Genomic DNA, 20,843 nt, shown 5'->3' on the forward strand with positions numbered 1-20,843 from the left:
GCTGTGTCATAAATGCTTTGGTAGGAACTCAGATTTGCCTTCCTTTTCTTAATATGAGCTCACTAGGACATTCTCCAATAGCACAGTGATGATAAAAGCATTTTTAAATCTTGAAATATATTGTATGTAACTTCTGATTATCTAAGAACACCTGTATCCCTCATTAGGGGCTAGCGTGAAGTTATTTTCTGTAGCCTTGACTAGTCAGAATATATTTTTACAAATTGAGGTTAGGAATGGGTGAAAGGACTAAATCATTTGCCAGCTAGTAATAATAGGGCTGTGTTTGTATTTACAACCTAGCCAGGCAACTCAGCTGTGGATACAAGGCACCTGGTCTAATCTAAAGCTCTTTTGAAGCTTTGTGTAATCTAATGATGTACAAGAAACCTGTAACTGTAATTCTCAGCATAAAGATTAAAGGAATTTAGCCAGTCTGGAATCAACTGTTTTCCTATGTCAGCCTGAGCTCTGATATAAAAGAGTTCTCAGGGATTTATAATTCCTGACTTGTGCAGTATTTCTTTGTATACATATTTATTCATCAAACCCTGTGTAAACTAATATTATTGATATCAAATGAACAATACAGTTTAATTAGGAGCCATCTTCTACACAGTCCACAGAATAAATGTTCAAAAGATGAGATGTAATCATGATATAGACACATTGCAGTACATTACAGGTAGTGGGGAGATTCCACAGCTGTTTTTACACATGTGAAATTATAGACAGAAGCAAACAATATTTGGAGTCCATGGCCTCATAAGCCTTGCTTAAAATGAGGTTCCTCCATCAGAGAATTATTCATCTGGTGGGTTGACATCTGAATTATTAATTTCCATCTGCTGTATTATGCCATGGACCATGGCAAATTTATGTATCCTAAACAGCCAAAATGAATGCATAGTCAAGCTCAAAATATACTAATGATTTCTTCTGGAGCCAAGAAATAAGATTTTTGTAAAGAAATAAGTTTTTCTTACTCAGACACTTTTCTTTTGGGTTTGTTTTTTTTTGAGACAGGGTTTTTCTGAGTAACAGCTGTGGCTGTCCTGAAACTCACTCTGTAGACCAGGTTGGCCTTAAACTTACAGATTCACCTTCTGAGTGTTGGGATTAAGGCATGTGCCACCACTGCCCAGTTTAGATAATTTTCTAAAGCAATGGAAATGGTCTAAATTCTAACAATATCCAAAATAGTTTTATATTTTCCTCTATTTTATTCAACAAATATTTGCCCCTTACTAAATGTCACATAGTGTTGTAGATGTTGCATATGTACTACTTTTGTTTTCTGACAGGGTTTTGCTCATAAGAGAAACTGGCCTAGAAGTTCCTATGTATTCTAGGCTGGCCTTGAACTCAAAATTCACCTAACGCAGCCTCCCTTTACTGAGATTGGAGGGACGTGTCACCTACATGGCTAATTTTAATGTGCTTTCAATTCATTCATAATGAGATGTCCAGGAGAGAAACACAGACTGTAGACATAAATTTGTAAGTTTAAAAAATTACATAGGTTGGAAGAGTATTTCAGTTGGTTTGCCTAGCATGCACAAAGCCATGGGTCTAATGCCCAATACTACACAAACTGGGCATAAACTGACACACACCTGTAATTCCAGTATTCAGAAGGTATAGGCAGGTAAAAATGGGCAAGATCCTTGTGGGGAAGCAAAATCCCAGATTGGGACTGAATATTATAGAAAGAATCTAGTGTCCTGGCTTTTCTGTTTATCCAAAAAGCAAGTTTCTTAGAAAACTCAGTTTAATAAAAAGCTAAGTGGAACTCAGCTTAATCACTTTTATTGGGTTATATTTTCTACAGGTTATAGAGGTACCTATATTAAAAGAGTATAGGGATTATCTATAAGTTCATAGGCATTTTATTTCACTTTTAGTTTCAAACTTAACACTTGGTAAGGGAAGATCTCACCTGGTTTCCTCTTTGATCTATAGATTCTTTGTAGCAGATGAGAAGAGGGCCAATGAGTCCTGAAGCTAGATCTCTCTCAGGGTTAATGAAACTTGAATAATAGCGGGTCAGGCACCGTGGATCTGATTTAGTTGGTCCATCTTCTACAGTAACTGTCCATTTATACTTGAATATCTCTCCTGGATGAATTGGCAAATCCTTCACGTGCTTAATACCTACCCACACCCAAAATAGAAATAGATCAATTAGAGTACAGCGAGCTACATATTTAGTAATGTTGAATTAAGTTTGGCCTAAACCTGCTTCTATACATATTTCAACTTTGTGTTAAAGGTCTCTGTGCATAGACACTGCAACCTAACTTGTTATATAAACAATTTTAACTTGGAAGTACACTCTTGTAACAAGTAGCTGAGTCTTAGCAAATCATAACAGTTGAGCCTCCAGCCCATTTAAGGCTGAAGCTGTGAAAACACCATATAAGACAACTGCTAGCAGCATTTAATCAGGTTATTTCTATGTCATTTTCTGTTCTCTGTCTGTAAATAATCTGTGGGTATGTATAGTAAGGTATCTAAAGTTCCCCTTTTAACAATAATCATGTTTTTATTTCAAGGGAACTACTAACCCATATGTATAGATGGAAATTTTCAGTAAAAAGAAAGTAAAATGACACCTGCTGTAAACTGAAGATTCAAAAAATTATTTTATACAATAAAAATGGGCCCAGAAGATGTTTTTTCAAAAAACTTTCTTATTGATTCTCTGTGGTTTTTACAACATATATCTTGATCCCATTCATCTCTCCATCTCTTTGTATCTGCCCTCTGCCCTTGCAAACCTGCCCCCAAAAATAATATAAAATAAAATTAAAGAGAAAAGAAAAACCTCATTGTGGAAGCTGTACTGTGACACAGTGAGTTACACATTATACCCTTTAGCTCATATATCTTTGCTTGCAAGTGTTCATTGCAATGAGTCATTGGTCTGGTTCGAGGCCTCTGGTCTCTGCTACACTATTGATACTGGGCCCTCATTGGGACTCCTCTCAGATATCCTGTTGTTGCCCTGTGTCATGGAGATCCTAAAGCTTTGGGTCTGCAGACCAGCCCCTTCACATGCTCCAGCAGATCATAAATGGGGTGGATGTTGGGGTGGGCCAACTCATAGCCCTGGTTCTGGGCCTGGGTGGTTGCAGGGTTTGTCAACTCGCCATCTTTCCCCATTCTCACCACTGGAGTGGGCTCTCCAGCACTGCCCTGGCTAGTTCACCATATGCAACAAGTAACAAGGGGCAGGACAGGTTCACCTTCAGGGCTGGCTCACCCATACCTATACCACCAAGGCCAGCTCTATTGTGTTGCCCAGATGAGGTGCAGGGCATGCTCTCCCAAGTGCTGCAGCTGGTGAGGGGAAGGGCCAGCTCTCCTGCTCTCATGACCTCAGGACCTGCTCTCCAACCTGCCACAGACAGCAAAGGGTAGGGAGGGTGGTGGTGGGGATGGGGGGTTTGGGGAGGCAGGCATCTCTCCCTCACCTATACCATGTTTTCTTAAATGTTAGTTTGAACAAATTTACCTCTTACTACAAATAACAGAAAAATAAGAATATTTGCATATTCTTGCATATAGAAGAATCTATTTTATTTTAATAATAAAATTATTAGGATTGTGGACAAGAAAATAACCACAGCCTATTACCTAGTTCTATGGTTAATAAATTGATAAAATGACCTTGACCTTTCATTACTAAAATGATACAAATACTATTTTTAGAATCAATGTTTAGAAAAAGCAAAGAAGAACTATGTAAAATTAGTTTAAAAATTATGTGTCAGGCAGGCAGTGGTGGTACACGCATTTAATCTCAGCACTTGGTAGGCAGAGGCAGGCAGATCTCTGAGAGTTCAAGGCCAGCCTGGTCTACAGAGCGAGTTCCAGGACAGGCTCCAAAGGAGAAACCCTGTCTCAAAAAACCAAAAAAAAATTGTGTGTCAACAGCTGGAGTTGTACCTCAAGTGTATCTACATCAAGAAAGACCTATAAACTGAGATACTACTTACCTCTTGGCAATCTCCTTGAGTGTAGAGGGCTGACATCAGTGATTCCATGAGGGTAAATGTTATATGGTCGGCTTGCTTGATTCTTAAATATAATCTGAAAGTATAGGTGAGATATGAGATCAACTCCTAAAATAACTAGGATCAAGAAGCAAACTGTAGCCTAGCTCCAGAAAATCAAAAGCTTCCTATATCCACATTACAGGAATCTGAGCCCTTAATAAAACTCAATATATTCATTATTTTCATGAAAAGGAAGATTAGGTAGCTGCTCAGTTTTGTCATGATCCTTTCATTTTGAATTACTTCAGTAAGTCTTGCCCACATCTCCTACACGAAGTGAAATTTGGGTGTCTGCTAAGGACATTACTTTTCCTCAGCCTTTCTGTATTCTTGGCACTTAATTCCTCAACACTGGAGGAGGACACAGTGGTTCAGGTTATAAGATTTATCACTTAATAAGCAGGTATAACAAGGAAGACAATAAATAGCCTCAAGCAAGGGTGGCGGGTGACACTGTCTGGTTATAAGAGCTTTAAAGAAGAATAAAAAAGAAAAAAAACTGTAACATGGAAACAGTAATGAAGATGCCTGAAGATTACCTCTAGATCTGAGGGTATGAATTCTATTTTAAATGTTAATGAAGGAATAGCTGGGTCTTGGGAGAGATGGATTCCCAATTTTCTAAGGAAGTGCCATATTGATTTCCAAAGTGGCTGTACAAGCTTGCATTCCCACCAGCAGTGGAGGAGAGTTCCCCTTCCTCCACATCCTCTCCAGCATAAGCTGTCTTCAGTGTTTTTGATCTTAGCCATTCTGACAGGTGTAAGGTGGTATCTTTGTAAGGTGGTATAATTAGGGATGTTGAACAATTCCTTAAATGTCTTTCAGCCATTTGAGCTTCCTCTGTGGAGAATTCTCTGTTTATTTCTATAGCCCATTTCTTAATTGGACTGTTGGGCATTTTGATGTCTAATTTCTTGAGTTCTTTATATATTCTGGATATCAGTCCTCTGTCAGATGTGGGGTTGGTGAAGACCTTTTCCCATTCTGTAGGCTGTCGCTTTGCCTTGTTGAACGTGTCCTTTGCTCTACAAAAGCTTCTCAGTTTCAACAGGTCCCATTGATTGATTGTTTCTCTCAGTGTCTGTGCTACTGGTGTTATATTTGGGAAGTGATCTCCTATGCCAATGCATTCAAGACTACTTCCTACTTTCTCTTCTATCAGGTTCAGAGTAACTGGATTTATGTTGAGGTCTTTGATCCACTTGGACTTAAGTTTTGTGCACAGTGACAGATATGGATCTATTTGCAGCCTTCTACATGTTGACATCCAGTTATGCCAGCACCATTTGTTGAAGATGCTTTCTTTTTTCCATTGCACAGTTTTGGCTTCTTTGTCAAAAATTTTATGTTCATAGGTGTGCGAGTTAATGTCAGGGTCTTCAATTTGATTCCATTGGTCCACATGTCGGTTTCAGGCATATACCCAAGGAATGCACAATCATACCATAAGGGCATTTGCTCAGCTATGTTCATATCAGCATTGTTTGTAATAGCCAGAACCTGGAAACAACCTAGATGCCCTTCAACTGAAGAATGGATAGAGAAAATATGGTACATATACACAATGGAGTACTACTCAGCAGAGAAAAATAATGACATCATGAGGTTTGCAGGCAAATGGATAGATCTAGAAAAAACAAACATCCTAAGTGAGGTAACCCAGACTTAGAAAGACAAACATGGTATGTACTCACTCTTAGTAGTATACTAGATGTAAAACAAAGATAACTAGACTGCTACTCACAGCTCCAGGGAGGCTACCTAGAAAACAGGACCCTAAGAAAGACACAGGGATTGTCCAATGACAGAGAAATGGATGAGATCTATATGAACAATCTGGATGTGAGTAGGGGTAATGAAGGGCAAGGTTCAAGGGAAAGAGAGCTTAGGGGAGCAAGAGATCCCAGCTGGATCAAGAACAGAAAGGGAGAACAAGGAATAACAGACCATGATAAATGAAGACCATATGAGAACAGGAAGAAGCAAAATGCTAGAGAGGCCCCCAGAAATCCACAATGATACCTCCACTGTAGACTACTGGCAATGGTTGAAAGCCCGAACTGACCTAGTTTGGTGATCTGATGGCCAAACACCCTAACTGTTGTGCTAGAACTCTCATGCAATAAATGATGGAAGTGGATACAGAGATCCTTGGCCAGGCCCCAGGTGAAGCTCTAGGAGTTCAATTGATGAGAAAGAGAAGGGATTGTATGAGCGAGAATTGTTGAGACCAAGACTGGAAAAATCACAAGGACAAATAGCCAAACTAATGGAAACACATGAATTATGAACCAAAAGCTGTGGAGCCCCCAACTGGATCAGGCCTTCTTGATAAGTGAGACAGTTGAATAGCTTGAACTGTTTGGGAGACACCCAGGCAGTGGGACCTGGACCTGTCCTTAGTGCATGAGCTGGCTTTTTGGAACCTGGGGCTTATGTGGGGACACTTTGCTCAGCCTGGAAGGAGGGGTCTGGACTCGCCTGTACTGAATCTATCAGGTTGAGTTGAATCCCCAGGGGCGTCTTTGCCCTGGAGGAGATGGGAATGGGGGGAGGGCCTGGGGGAAAGGTGGGGTGGGGGCAGGAGGGGGGAGGACAGGGGAACCCATGGTTGATATGTAAAATTAAAACACAAATATCCATATTAAAATAAAAGTTAATGAAGGAAAAAACAATTAATGAAGAAAGTTTTAGAAGTATATGTATGCATCAGTCTAAATAGTGAGTAGTTAAAAGAAGTTGAGAGTGTGATTGGTCACATTATATTTTTATTCCATATACTCATTAAATGAGTATATTTTATTTGCACAACATTAATAATTTTTAAAAGATTCTGTCCATTGGAGATAAGACTAAATTTTAAAGGATCATAGAAACTCAAACCCTTCCAGACTTTTTTTTAAAAAGGTTCATTTTATTTATGCATATGAGTATTTTGCCTGTATGTATGTATGTATGTGTACAACATATATGCCTGGTACCCATGGAGGTCAGCAGAGGGCTTTGGATTCCCTAGAACTAGAGTTACAGATGGTTGTGAGCTGCCATGTGATTGCTTAGAGCTGAACCCAGTTCCTCTGCAAGAATAACAAGTACTCTTAACCACTGAGCATCTCTCCAGCCCTGAAACTTCTCTTTGTCTGAAGCAATCTCTTATTTTCCCTTGACTTACCAACAAAGTGTCTCCAACTTCCCCATAAAGTAAAGGTCCCAAGATTCCTGATTCATGCTGGATAGTTTCACGGGTCTTAAAAGTTTCATCTGTATATGCTATAAATCTGACTTTTTTGTATTTTCTACCAATCCGATGAGGACCATTGCTCAGATACTGGCTTTTATAATTTCTGTATGAGAGACAAAAATTTTTAGATAGTCAAAAATCCAATTCTAATATGATTTCCTCAAAGCAAAGAGTAAGAGAAGTATAAGTAGTCTTAGGCTTACCTATGCTAACATCTAATGTTCTATGAATCTTCACAGAATGCACATGTATTAAAGACTTGGTCACCATGATATGGAACTAGTGAGAAGTAATGGAACCTTAGGAGTTGGAGCCTAGTGACAAGAACTTAGGTCATTGAACATATGCCCTTGAATGGATGATATTGGAAACTCAGGCCCCTTTTATCTATTCTTTTTTTCCTGACAGCTGTGTATGGAACAGGTCCCTTGCACTGTGCACTTTATTATGAATTTCTGTACTGTCACAAGCCCAAAGCTGTAGTCAAGCAACCATGGACTGAAAATTCTATGAGTCAAACCCATGAGTCAAAACAAACCTTTCCTACTTAAAAGTTGTTAATTTTGGTATTTTGCCACAGTGATGGAATGGTGGCTAGCAAAACATCCTTAACCATTTGATCCTATGACATATTAACTCTTAAATATGGCTTAAGTATTTGTTAGTTTGAATAAGTAAGAAGAATTTGAGCATAGGGGAGGGTAGTACCAAGAGTTCAAAGGTGTTTACCCATCATTAGAGGTGAGAACTGAAGGAGCATAGTCCCAGTCTTCTTCCTCAGCAGAAATATAATGTATCCAAGTTTTAGGGTACTTCTTGGCAACCGAGCGAATTTGGATAAAAGGAGAGTTATCATCATCCAGTATGAACATGTCCATTTCTGAATCAAGATCATCATCATAATCTTCCATTTCCTCATTATTTTTCTTTTGCCATTGGGGTTCCTCAGGGCAGCTATCTACTTTGACATAAGCTTCCATGCCATCTGCAGTCAGACAACCCAAACAATGTCAGAAGATTGCTTCTCTCCTCCCTCCCTCTCTCTTCCTCTTTCTCTTTTCCCCCTCTGCCATGATTATCATTTCCTGTACTGTAACACAGAAAAAAGCACCTATCAAATGACAATATCTTGATATTGTGTTTCCTGATCTCTTGAACTGTGTGAGATAATAACTTTATTTATTATAAATTACCCTATTTCTGGTATTCTGTTCTGGCAATATAATAGGCTAAGCCTTAAATGGACACGACTAAGAAAGAGTTATTAGGTTGATTCAAGACAAAACATGAACAAAGTTAATACACAAGAAGAAAATGGAAGTAAAAGGATTATCTGATATGAATCTGCACAACTACTACCCAAAACATCATGTGACCAGGAATTGATACTGTAGGCATATTTGTTCACAGGATCTTTGCTCCTTTGCAAAACATCCATCAAAATAGTCCTTGAAAACATCATGTGACACCTCATTTCCCTAGATTTCTCATGGAAACATTTCTTCCCATAGTACTGAAGCCTAGTTAATGGGGTCAAGCTAAGAAACCAATAACATACTCTCCTTCATTTTTTCTATCTCATTCATTCCTAAACTATGTCTCCTCCTTCTGTCACAGATATTTAACTAGAACCCCACAATACTATTGTACTAACAATAAAGTCTTCATATACTCAAGATAAAAATTTTTACATTAGATTTCAGTTGAAATCTAACATAATTTTAACTCTATAACAGCATTTCTGCAACACATTGTATTATACACTGTCCAGGAAATTTCATTAAGATTAGAATAAAATATTTTATAATATTCATTTTTAAAATCCAAAATAGTAGTACCATGCTTATGGGAAGAGATATGACAAAATAGCAGGAACTGTCCAAGATCTATCAAGAGTGTTTGAGCAGTAAGGAAAGTTATTGGTGATATTTCCAAGGAAGCCTGACGGTGGTTCCTCACGAGAAATGTGTGATCTTCAAGGAATATTGAATGTACTTCAGGGGTAGTGCCCATTCCAATCACATGCCAGTAGACTGATTTCCCATGGCATCCAATTAGACCTGTAAAACGGGAATAAGACAGCTATGGCAAAGAAATAGGGAACTTGAAACTGAAAGTACTTGCTAGACTAGGATAGACAAAATGACCCTACAAATTTTACTGCTACCTTAACTTATAAGCAAAGTTGCCATGTGGAATGAGTTAGTTTATTTTCAGGACCAAACATTTGTTCATAATAACAAATGAATGTCAAAGAATAGTTTCCACAAATAAAGGTGGTTGCTGCTAAAAAACAAAACAACAACAAAAAAACAAAGTTGCCAAGGATGTTAGTTAGGGCACTACCAAACCAACAGCTCTTGCCAAAGCCACAATTGACTATCATAATGCTAAACAACATGAACATGTTTATTTAATTTACTCTTTAGTTTTGCTTTAGTACATATTCAGTGGTTGCTAAAGCCTTCCATAGCTGATAATATTTTCTATTATTATTCCCCAAAGCTGATTCACCATTTGGCTCTAAATTCTAGTTTAACAATAATCTTTCCCTTAGATCTCTTTTAAAAATACTGTCCTACTCTATTGTCCATCTAATTCCTCTTCTTTCATATATGAACAACTTCTTCCAGGAAAAGCTTCAAGCATCTTATCGTTGTACTCCAAATTGTCACAATGATCATTTTGTGTGGAGTTCTGTTTTTGTTTATACTAACAGTAATTTTATTTCTGAATACTAATATCTTTTATTTATTAACATTTCTGTTTTTATTATTTTTTAAAGTCAATTTAAAATGTATTCTCTTTTTAGATTTTACTTTATTGGAGATTTTGTCTATCTACTTGCCATTGTTTGTATTTTGACAATCACATTTCTAATTTTATGAACACCTTCTTGTTCAAATTTTTTCTCCTTTGGGATTATTTTATTATCTTTGCATATTGCTTTCATGTTTCCAGCTCCTCTTAAATATATGTTCATCCTGAAAGTCCATTCATTTAAGCAAAAGGAAAGGGCCTTAATTTTGGGTAACATAAAGAGGATTCAGCTGCTATATTTGAACAAACAAACAAAATCAGAGGCTAGAATTTAGTGGGCTTTTTACTTGGATACAGAACTCTCTGAGAGCTGGAGAAAAGAGTTATGGTTTTGCTGCCCCAATCCCTAAGCCCTAAACCCCAGGGCACATTCTGTGCTCTTCCAACTCCCACCTCAGCCCCAGCAGCCAGCCAGCAGGTAAGAATCCTGTGGGCAGGCCACTCCACCATCACTGCCACCCACTGGACTCTGTAACCAACAAGACCCACTCTGCTGCCCAAACCCACCAAACCCATCATACTCCTCCTGGCCAACCACCCCTCCCACAAAATCAGCATCCCCTACAGGCACAAGCACCACCTCCACTATTTGGAAGAAGAGCCCTTAGAGGCACAGGCACCACTTGCACCAAGTGGAAGAAGAGCAGCCTCCTTGTGAACAGCCATCTCCGGCAACATCAGCAGATCCTATAAGGCACAATACCCCACAAACCTCAGCTGAGACAACCCAACTCAACCTGAAAACCAGCCAATCACCAGAACCCTTGGCCATTCAGGCCAAAAGACAATAAAGGAAACAGACAATAAAGGACCAAAGACCCATCCAACAAAGATACCACAAGAATCAACACCTACTCATATAATTATCCTAAACCCAGATGGCAGTGTAAGAATACATTCAACAACATAAAGAGTAATATGGCACCATTAGTATCTAATGATTCTGCAACAACAATACCTGGACATCCTAATGCAGATGAAGCAGAAGTAAACAACTTAAAAATAATTTTATGAAAATGATAGAGGCCCTTAAAGAGGAAATGAAGAATTCCCTTAAAGAAATCAAGGAAAAGACAAAAATTCAAAGAAATCAATAAATCCCTTTAAGAAAACCAAGAAGAAAAAAAAACAATCAAACAGGTGAAGAAAACAGTTCAAGACTTGAAAATTGAAATAGAGGCAATAAAGAAATATAAACCAAGGGAATTCTGGAAATGGAAAATCTGGGTAAATGAACAGGAAATACAGATGTGAGCACAACCAACAGAATACAAGAGATGGAAGACTTTCAGGCATTTAAAACATGATAGAGGAAATAGATTTATTGGTCAAAGAAATGTTAAATCCAACAAATTCTTAACAAAAAACATCCAGGAAATCTGGGACACAATGAAAAGACCAAACCTAAGAATAATACGGATAGAAGGAGAAGAATTCCAGCTCAAAGGCACAGGAAATATATTCAACAAAATCATAGAAAACTTTCCCAACCTAAAAAAGGAAATACCTATGAGGATACAAGAAGATTACAGAACACCAATAGACTAGACCAAAAACACATAATGATCAAACCACTAAACATAAAGAATAAAGAAAAAATATTAAGAGCTGCAAAGGAAAATGGCTAAGTAACATATAAAGGCAGACCCATCAGAATAACACCTGACTTCTCAATGCAGACTCTGAAAGCCAGAAGGTACTGGACAGATATTTTGCAGACATTAAGAGACCATGGATGCCTGCACAGACTACTACACCCAGCAAAACTTTCAATCACCATAGACGGAGAAAACAAGATATTCCATAACAAAACCAGATTTAAACCATACCTATCCACAAATCCAGCCCTATAGAAAGTACTGAAAGGAAAACTACAACCCAAAGAAGTTAGCTGCATCCACTAAAACACAGGCATAGGTAATCTCACACCAGCAAATTCCAAAAAAGGGAAACACACACTACCAACCACAACAAAATAAAAGAATATCAGGAATTAACAATCACTGGTCATTAAAATCCCTTAATATCAATGCACTCCATTCACCTATAAAAAGACTTAGGCTTACAGAATGGATAAAAAAACAGGACCCATCCTTCTGCTGCATACAAGAAACAGACTTCAATTTCAAAGACAGATATTACCTCAGAGTAAATGGTTGGGAAAAGATATTTCAATCAAATAGACCTAAAAAACAAGCTTGTGTAGCTATCCTAATATCTAACAAAATAGGCTTAAAATTAAAATTAATCAAAAGAGATGGAGGACATTTTATATTCATCACAGGAAAAAATCAAGATGAAGTCTTAATTCTGAACATTTATGCCCCAAATTCAAGGGCATCCATATTTGTAAAAGGAACATTACTAAAGCTTAAATCACACATAAAACCCCACACATTAATAGTGGGAGACTTCAACACCCCACTCTCACCAATGGACAGGTCTGCCAGACAGAAACTTAACAGAGAAATAAGGGAAATAACAGATGTTATGACTCAAATGGACTTAAAAGACATGTATAGAACATTTCACCCAAACTCAAAAGAATATACCTTCTTCTCAGCACCTCATATACCTTCTCTAAAATTGACCACATACTCAGTCACAAAGCTAATCTCAACAGATCCAAAAAAAATTTGAATAACCCCTTATATCTTATTGGATCACCATGACTTAAACTTAGAATTCAACAACAACACAAATTACAGAAAGCCTACAAACTCATGGAAACTGCAAAATGTTCAACTGAATCACCACTGGGTCAAGGAAGAAATAAAGAAAGAAATTAAAGACTTTCTGTAATTCAATGAAAATGAATGCACAACATACCCAAACTTACTATGAAAACAGTGTTAAGGGGAAAATTTATAGCACTAAATACCCACATAAAGAAGTTGGAGAAATCTTACACTAGAAACTTAACATCACACCTGAAAGCTCTAGAACAATAAAAGCAAACTCATCCAGAAGGAGTAGATGAGAAAAAATAATCAAACTGAGGGCTGAAATCAATAAAAGAGAAACAAAGAGAACAATGAAAAGACCCAATGAAACAAAGAGGTGGTTCTTTGAAAAAAATGTACGAAACAGACAAACCCTTATCCAAATTAACCAAAAATCAGAGAGAGAATATCCAAATTAACGAAATCAGATATGAAAAGGGGGACATAACAACAGACATTGAGGAAATCCAGAAAATGTTAGGTCATACTTCAAAAACCTGTTCTTCACAAAATTGAAAAATCTAAAAGAAATGGACACTTTCTGGATAGGTATCACTTACCAAAATTAAATCAAGACCACATAAACAATTTAAATAGACCTATAACCTCTAAGGAAATAGAAGCAGTCATTAAAAGTCACCTAACCAAAAAAAGCCCAGGGCCAGATGGTTTCAGCACAGAATTCTACCAGAATTTCAAAGAAGAGCTAATACCAATATTCCTCAAATTGTTCCACACAATAGAAACAGAAGGAACATTGCCAAACTCTTTTTATGAGGCAACAATTACCCTGACACCCAAATCACACAAAGATGGAACAAAGAAAGAGAATTACAAACAAATCTCCCTCATGATCACTGATGCAAAAATACTCAAAAAATACTTGCAAACAGACTCCAAGAACACATCAGAAAAATCATCCACCATGATCAAGTAAGCTTCATCCCAGAGATACAGAGATAGTTCAACATACAAAAACTTGTCAATGTAATCCACCATATAAATAAACTGAAAGAAAAAGCCACATGATAATCTCATTAGATGCTCAAAAAGCCTTTGACAAAATCCAAAATCCCTTCATGATAAAGGTCTTAGAGAGATCAGGAATACAAGGAGCATACCTAAACATAAAGCCAACATCAAATTAAACAGAGGGAAACTCAAAGCGATTCCACTAAAGTCAGGAACAAGATAAGGCTGTCCATTCTCTCCATATCTATTCAATATAGGACTCAAAGTTCCAGCTAGAGCAATAAGACAACAAAAGGATATCAAGGGGATACAAATTGGAAAGGAAGAAGTCACACTTTCACTATTTGCAGATGATATGATAGTATACATAAGTGATCCCAAGAATTCTGCTCCTATAGCTGATAAACACCTTCAGGAAAGTGGCAGGATACAAGATGAATTCAAAAAAATCAGTAGCTCACCTATATACAAATGAAAAATGGGCTGAGAGAGAAATCAGAGAAGCAGTATCCTTTATAATAGACACAAATAATATAAAATACCTTGGTCAACTCTAACCAAACAAGTAAAAGACCTGTATGATAAGAACTTTAAGTCTTTGAAGAAAGAAATTCAAGAAGATAGGAGATGGAAAGATCTCCCATGCTCTTGGATAGGTAAGATTAACATAGTAAAAACAACCATCTTACAAAAAGCAATCTACAGACTCAATGCAAGCTCCATCAAAATCCCAGCACAATTCTTCACAGACCTTAAAAGAATAATACTCAACTTCATATGGAAAAACAGAAAACCTAGGATATCTAAAACAATCCTTTACAATAAAGCAACTTCTGGAGACTTCAAGCTCAACTATAGAGCTATAGTAATAAAAACAGCTTGGTATTGGCATATAAACAGACATATGAACCAACAGAATTGAATTGAAGACCCTGACATAAATTCACACACCTATGAATACCTGAATTTTGGCAAAGAAGCCAAAATTGTACAATGGAAAAGAAAAAGCATCTTCAACAAATGGTGCTGGCATAACTGGATGCCGACATGTAGAGGAATGAAAATAGATTCATATCTATAGCCATGCATAAAACTCAAGTCCATATGTATCTAAGACCTCAACATAAATCTAGATACATTGAACCTGATGGAAGAGAAAGTGGGAAGTAGCCTTAAACACATTGGCACAGGAGATCACTTCCCGAATATAACACCAGTAGCACAGACACTGAGATTGATAATTAATATGAGACCTTCTTAAACTGAGAAGCTTCTGTAAGGCAAAGGACACAGTCAATAAGACAAAATGGCAACCCACAAAATGGGAAAAGATCCTCACCAACTCCACATCTGACAGAGGGCTAATCTCCAAATATATAAAGAACTTAAGAAGCTAGACATGGAAATACCAAACAATCCAATTTAAAAAATGGGGTACAGGTCTAAACGGAAAATTCTCAACAGAAAAATCTCAAGTGGCCAAAAGACATTTAAGGAATTGCTCAACATCCTTAGTCATCAGGGAAATGCAAATCAAAATGACTCTGAGATATCATCTTACATCTGTTAGAATGGGTAAGATCAAAAACACTGATGACAGCTTTTGTTGGAGAGGATGTGAGGTAAGGGGAACACTCATCCACATAGCAGCATTATTTGTAATAGCCAGAACCTGGAAACAACCTAGATGCCCCTCAATAAAAGAATGGATAAAGAAAATGTAGTACATTTACACAATGGAGTATTATTCAGTGGTTAAAAAAAATGATATCATGAAATTTGCAGGTAAATGAATGGAAGTAGAAAAAAAATCATCTTGAGTGAGGTAACCTAGACCCAGAAAGACAAACATGATATGTACTCACTCATTAGTAGATAGTAGATGTAAAGCAAATGATAACCAGGCTACAATCCACAGCCCCAGAGAAACTAGGTAACAAGGAAGACCCTAAGAGGGACATATGGATTGCTCTGGGAAGGGAAATAGATGAGAGCTCCTGGGTAAACTGGGAGTGGGAGATAGAGGGATGGAACATAACGGATTGGGATGGTTGGGTTGGGGAAGGGATGGAAAGGGAAAACAATGAAAGAGATATCATGATAGAGGGGCCATTATGGGGTAAGGGAGAAACCTGGTGACAGGGAAACTCCCAAGAATCCACAAGGATAATACCAGCTAAGACTCCTAGCAATAGTGGAGAGGGTACCTGAACTGGCCTTGTCCTGTAATCATATTGGTGACTACCCTAAGTGTCATAATAGAAACTTCATCTAGTAACTGATGGAAGTGGATGCAGAAATCCACAACCAAGCACTGGGCCAAGCTCTAGGAGTCAAGTTGAAGAGAGGGAGGAAGGATTATATAAGCAAGGGGGTCAAGATAAATGAAGGGGAAACCCACAGAGACAGCTGACCTGTGTTCGTGGGAGCTCACAGACTCTAGACCTACTGCTAGGGAGCCTGCATGGGAATGACCTAGGCCCTCTGCATGTGAGTGACAGTTTTGTAGCTTGGTTTGTTTTGGGGGCCCCTAGCAATGGGACCAGTATCTGTCCCTGGAGCATTACCTGGCTCTTTGGAACCTACTCCTGTGGTGATACTTTGTTTGTGCTCTAACAAAAGCTTGCCTGGAGATCAGAATATGGAGCTAGCCACTAGTTAACCATAGAGGTCAGGCAGTGGTGGCACAGATCTTAATCCTAGCACTTGGGATCTCATGACTTTGATCTCAGTACTTGGGAAGCCAATGCCTTTAATCCTAACACTAGGAAGTGGCATGGCTGGATGGAGAGAGGAATATAAGGCAGAGGGAGACAGGAGCTGAGCTCCCTTTTCAGGCTGAGGAGTTGATGAGGTAGGAAGTGGCTGTGGCTTGTTCCTTTGTCTCTCTGATTTTTCAGCATTTTATTAAGATCAATTAGAATTCATGCTACATACTCCCTATGGTGGGATTCCTCACTTCAGCCTTGATGCAGGGAGGAGGAGCTTGTTCCTGCCTCAACTTGATATGCCATGTTTTGTTGATTCTCATGGGAGGCCTTACCCTTTCTGAGGAGTGGATGGGGGGGTGTAGAAAGGAGCTGTGTAGATGAAACAGGAGGAGAGGAGAAAGATTGGTATGTAAAATAAAAAAAATTAATAAAAAAGAGTTATGGTTTTGAATTCCCAAAACTCTGAGGATTGTTTTTGGTGATATATTGTGTACCCTAATAAACTTGCTTGAGAATCAGAGGACAGAGCCAGCCACTAGATTAGACATAGAGGTCAAGCAGTGGTGGCACACACCTTTAATCCCAGCACTTGAGATCTCATGCCTTTGCTTAGGAAGCACACATGCCTTTAATCCCAGGAAGTAATATGGAAGGACAGAGAAAGGTATATAATACATGAGGAAACAGGAACTCTCTCTCTTTTTAGGCTGAGGTAGTGGCTAGCTGTTCTGCTTATCTGATCTTTCAGCTGTCACACTGATACCTGGCTCTGGGTTTTTTTAATTAAAAGACCATCTAAGATTCAAACAACAATTGTTGAACAGTCATGTACATACCTGGCAGAGACCTGTTTACATAGCCATTTATTGTGTGCATTTTAGGCCAGGCTCCAGTAGATGTAGAATCCATAGCCTGTGTGAAGGAGTCTTTTGTTTCCGAATGCCAGCTCTTCCCTGGTGAGAGAGGGAATGGAGGGAAACAAGGTCAGCTGAACTCTTGTTTCATGAATTACACTCCCCTTTTTCTTCTTTGTTTTCCTCCGTTGTGACACAGACTATTCACACTCTGAATTTTTGTCAGCAGAGTAGGCAACAAACTCAGAGTCACTGAGAAGGAAATTACATTTTTTTCAAACCAATTTTCTCTCCCTATATTTGTTAATATAATAATATGGGGAAGAATAATGGCAAATGATAACTAGGAGAAGGAAGAATACTGGTTAGTTTGAGCCACAAGAATTTCATTTTGCAAGTTAGATGGTAGATTTAAAAGTGTTGTCAGTCCTTGCCCTATCATAAATTGCTTCATCTTATTCTGTAGCAAGGAAACCCCAGGAACTTGAAGGCTTCCAAACCTCCTCTCCAAAACTAACAAAAGCTGAAGCACTGAAATTATTATTTTAGGCAAAAAAGGGGAAATGTGATGATATATTGCTTACCCTAATAAACTTTGCCTGAAGATCAGAGAACAGAACAAGCCACTAGATTAAACATAGATGTCAAACAGTGGCAGCACATACCTTTAATCCTAGCACTTGAGAGGCAGAAATCCATCTGGATCTCTGTGAGTTCAAAACCACCCTGGACTACATGAGATTGGCTCAGTCTAGGAGAGAAACAGAGCCTGACAGTGGTGGCACACACCTTTAATCCAAGTACTTGATACCTCATGGCTTTTCTTGGGAAGCACACACATCTTTAATCCCAGGGAGTGATGGCTGGTTGGAGAAAGGTATATAAGGTGTGAGGAGACAAGAACTAGAGGCCTATGGGCTGAGTAGTTGGTGAGGTAAGAGGTGGTGGCTGTGGCCTGCTCTGCTTCTCTGATCTTCAGGCAAATTTTATTAGGGTAAACAATATATCACCACAACTAAAAATTACTTGGACTGCTTTACTAAAAATAGAATGTGAAAAACAAAAAGAGACTAGTCAGGATAAAGATGACACAGCCTCAAATAAGAAGATAACAGTGCAAGTGGATAAAAGGGGAGAGGATTACATACCTATTCTGCTATACAATGTTCTAAATTACTTAAGTGAAATCAATTAGTCCCTATAACAATCCTATGAAAAATACTATTATTTCAATTTTAGATGTGAGAAAATAAAGCAGAGAAAGGTAAGTAATTTGCCCAATGTTGTGCACTTGGCAATAGACAATTATTAAAAGAAGGTATTTAGGGGCTAACAAGAATTCTTAGTGGGTAAGGTGCCAGCCACCAAGCCTGGTGACCTGACTGGAACCCACATGGGAGAAGGAGAGAACTGATTTCCACAAGTGTCCTTTGACCTCTATATAAGCACCATGGCATGGATACTCCTCCTCTCCCCAAAGTCATATAAATAAATAACTAAAATGTAACAAGATTTTAAAAGAAGATATTTAAGAAGTAGAGCCAAAAGTATTTATTACCTAAAACCAAGCTGCTCTATCTTTTTACTTCATAGATGCAACTGGAACTTAGGTTACATTTCTGTCTTAGAGTCATTCTCATCTTCCATTTTCTTCACTCTTGAACAGTAATACAGTTTGTGGTCTTCCTATAATCAACATCACCTTTTCTGAACATACATAACCCACATTCTCCAACATCGGATAAATATACTTGTTACATATTTGACTTCTTTTAGGAATTCAAATATCTGATTGAAGCTCACTAACCTTCATCAAACACAGCAAAAAGTAGTACAAATTGGTGCAACATTTGTGTTCTTTCTTTGGAAAGACTTCCTGAAAAAGAAATGACAGCAGTTGTCTTTCATTTAAAATGCCATTGTAGAAAATTGCCACAAGGAGGAGCCATTTCTTCACAAACCATTTGAGCATTTAAAAAAAAAAAAAAAAAGAATCCTTTGCCTAATGTCAACTCTGCTGTAATGTTCTTTGGTGTAAAGTTCTTTAAATTGATATTTATAAATTGAAAAACATTGCTATTGAATAAAAAAGAAAATAAAAGGAAAAGAAAGGACATGATTGATCCTTATGTATGTTGGAGGAGAAAGTTTATTAAAGATATGTGGGAAAACATAGCCAGAAGCGGGACACCTGGGAGAGTCCAGAATGGACATGACCAAACTGAGCTGAGCCATGTGGTACAGGGGGGAGGGGAAGGCAGAGGAGAGACAGGGGAACCAAGTGAATCATCCAGGAGGCCAAAGGTCCAAAGGTAAGGATAACCAAAATGTCTGGATTATATAAGAGCCTCTGGCCAGAAAGTTCAGGGTAAAGGGCGGGGTATGCAAGCCATACCCTGTAACAGGTAGAGGCTGAGGGATACTGGGAGAACCTGGATGCCTGGTCCAGTTTGATATGTTAAATAGGTACCTCAGCCATTTGTCTTGGGTTTGAAACTTAATAATAGTTATTTATACAAGTTTCAAATTTCTTCTAAATCATTACTTTTGAAAAATTAAAAAAAAACTATTGCTAGAAATGGAATTTAAAATACAAAAATACAAGCCCAAATAAAACACATAGATAGATAGATAGATAGATAGGTAAATAGATAGATAGATAGATAGTCAGACAGACAGACAAATAGACAAATTTCATAGCAGAAAATTATAAAACAGTAAGCATTGTTAATGAGATGTGTATCTGGGCAATTAATGTAGGAATCTTCTCTTACTCTTGTAACTTTTATACTTATGTAATTGCAAATGAGTAAAGGTTATGGGTAAAAAACAAAACTCACTTTAAACATCTATCAATATAGTTTTTAAATTGTGCATATATGTTCGCGTGTGTGTGTGTGTGTGTGTGTGTGTGTGTGTGTGTGTACATTTGTATGTGGGTACAGAAGTGTTGCTGTGCCTGGCTCTCTCCCCCATTCTCCTAACAGTATATTTCACAAAGCAAAAGTTATTTATTTTGATGCAGTCCAGTTTATACACTCACATTTTTCAATTTGTTGGCAGTTTCATATATGTATATAATGAATATTAGTCATTTTTACCCACCACTCTCCCATCTCATCCTCTGTCTGCTACTGATACCTTTCTTTCCAACAATTCCCCCTCCCACTTTCATGTTTTCTTTTTGATGTGACTTTTAATGGCTTTTGGAATCAGTTTTAGCCCCCTCTCTTTTCCCCAATAATGAAGACTTTCTGCTATGTTTCCTAAAAATTTTATGGTATTGTATTTTACATTTTAAAACTTTAATCTGTTTTGAGTTAATATTTGTATAAAGAGTATGATTTAGGTTGTGATTCATTTTTGCATATGAATGTCCAGTTATTCTAACACCATTTGTAGAAGAAATTACCCTTTCTCCATTGATTGTATTTTACACCAAATCAGTTTTTTGTGGA

The 20,843-nt window shown here is 37.8% G+C and overlaps 1 protein-coding gene across 1 annotated transcript in view; it reads right to left on the reverse strand.

The window, feature by feature from the left end:
- Nucleotides 1-20,843, reverse strand: part of F8 (coagulation factor VIII) — a 186,458-nt gene that overhangs the window by 128,892 nt on the left and 36,723 nt on the right. The window contains exons 5-11 of the mRNA XM_036175252.1: nucleotides 19,193-19,261; nucleotides 17,368-17,484; nucleotides 9,144-9,365; nucleotides 8,035-8,290; nucleotides 7,237-7,408; nucleotides 4,002-4,095; nucleotides 1,940-2,154 (exon numbers count right to left, since the gene is read on the reverse strand). Coding sequence (XP_036031145.1) covers nucleotides 1,940-2,154; nucleotides 4,002-4,095; nucleotides 7,237-7,408; nucleotides 8,035-8,290; nucleotides 9,144-9,365; nucleotides 17,368-17,484; nucleotides 19,193-19,261 — 1,145 coding nt within the window. The remainder of the gene's footprint in view (nucleotides 1-1,939; nucleotides 2,155-4,001; nucleotides 4,096-7,236; nucleotides 7,409-8,034; nucleotides 8,291-9,143; nucleotides 9,366-17,367; nucleotides 17,485-19,192; nucleotides 19,262-20,843) is intronic.

The sequence above is a fragment of the Onychomys torridus genome, chromosome X (assembly GCF_903995425.1).
Source record: "Onychomys torridus chromosome X, mOncTor1.1, whole genome shotgun sequence".
NCBI lineage: Eukaryota > Metazoa > Chordata > Mammalia > Rodentia > Cricetidae > Onychomys > Onychomys torridus.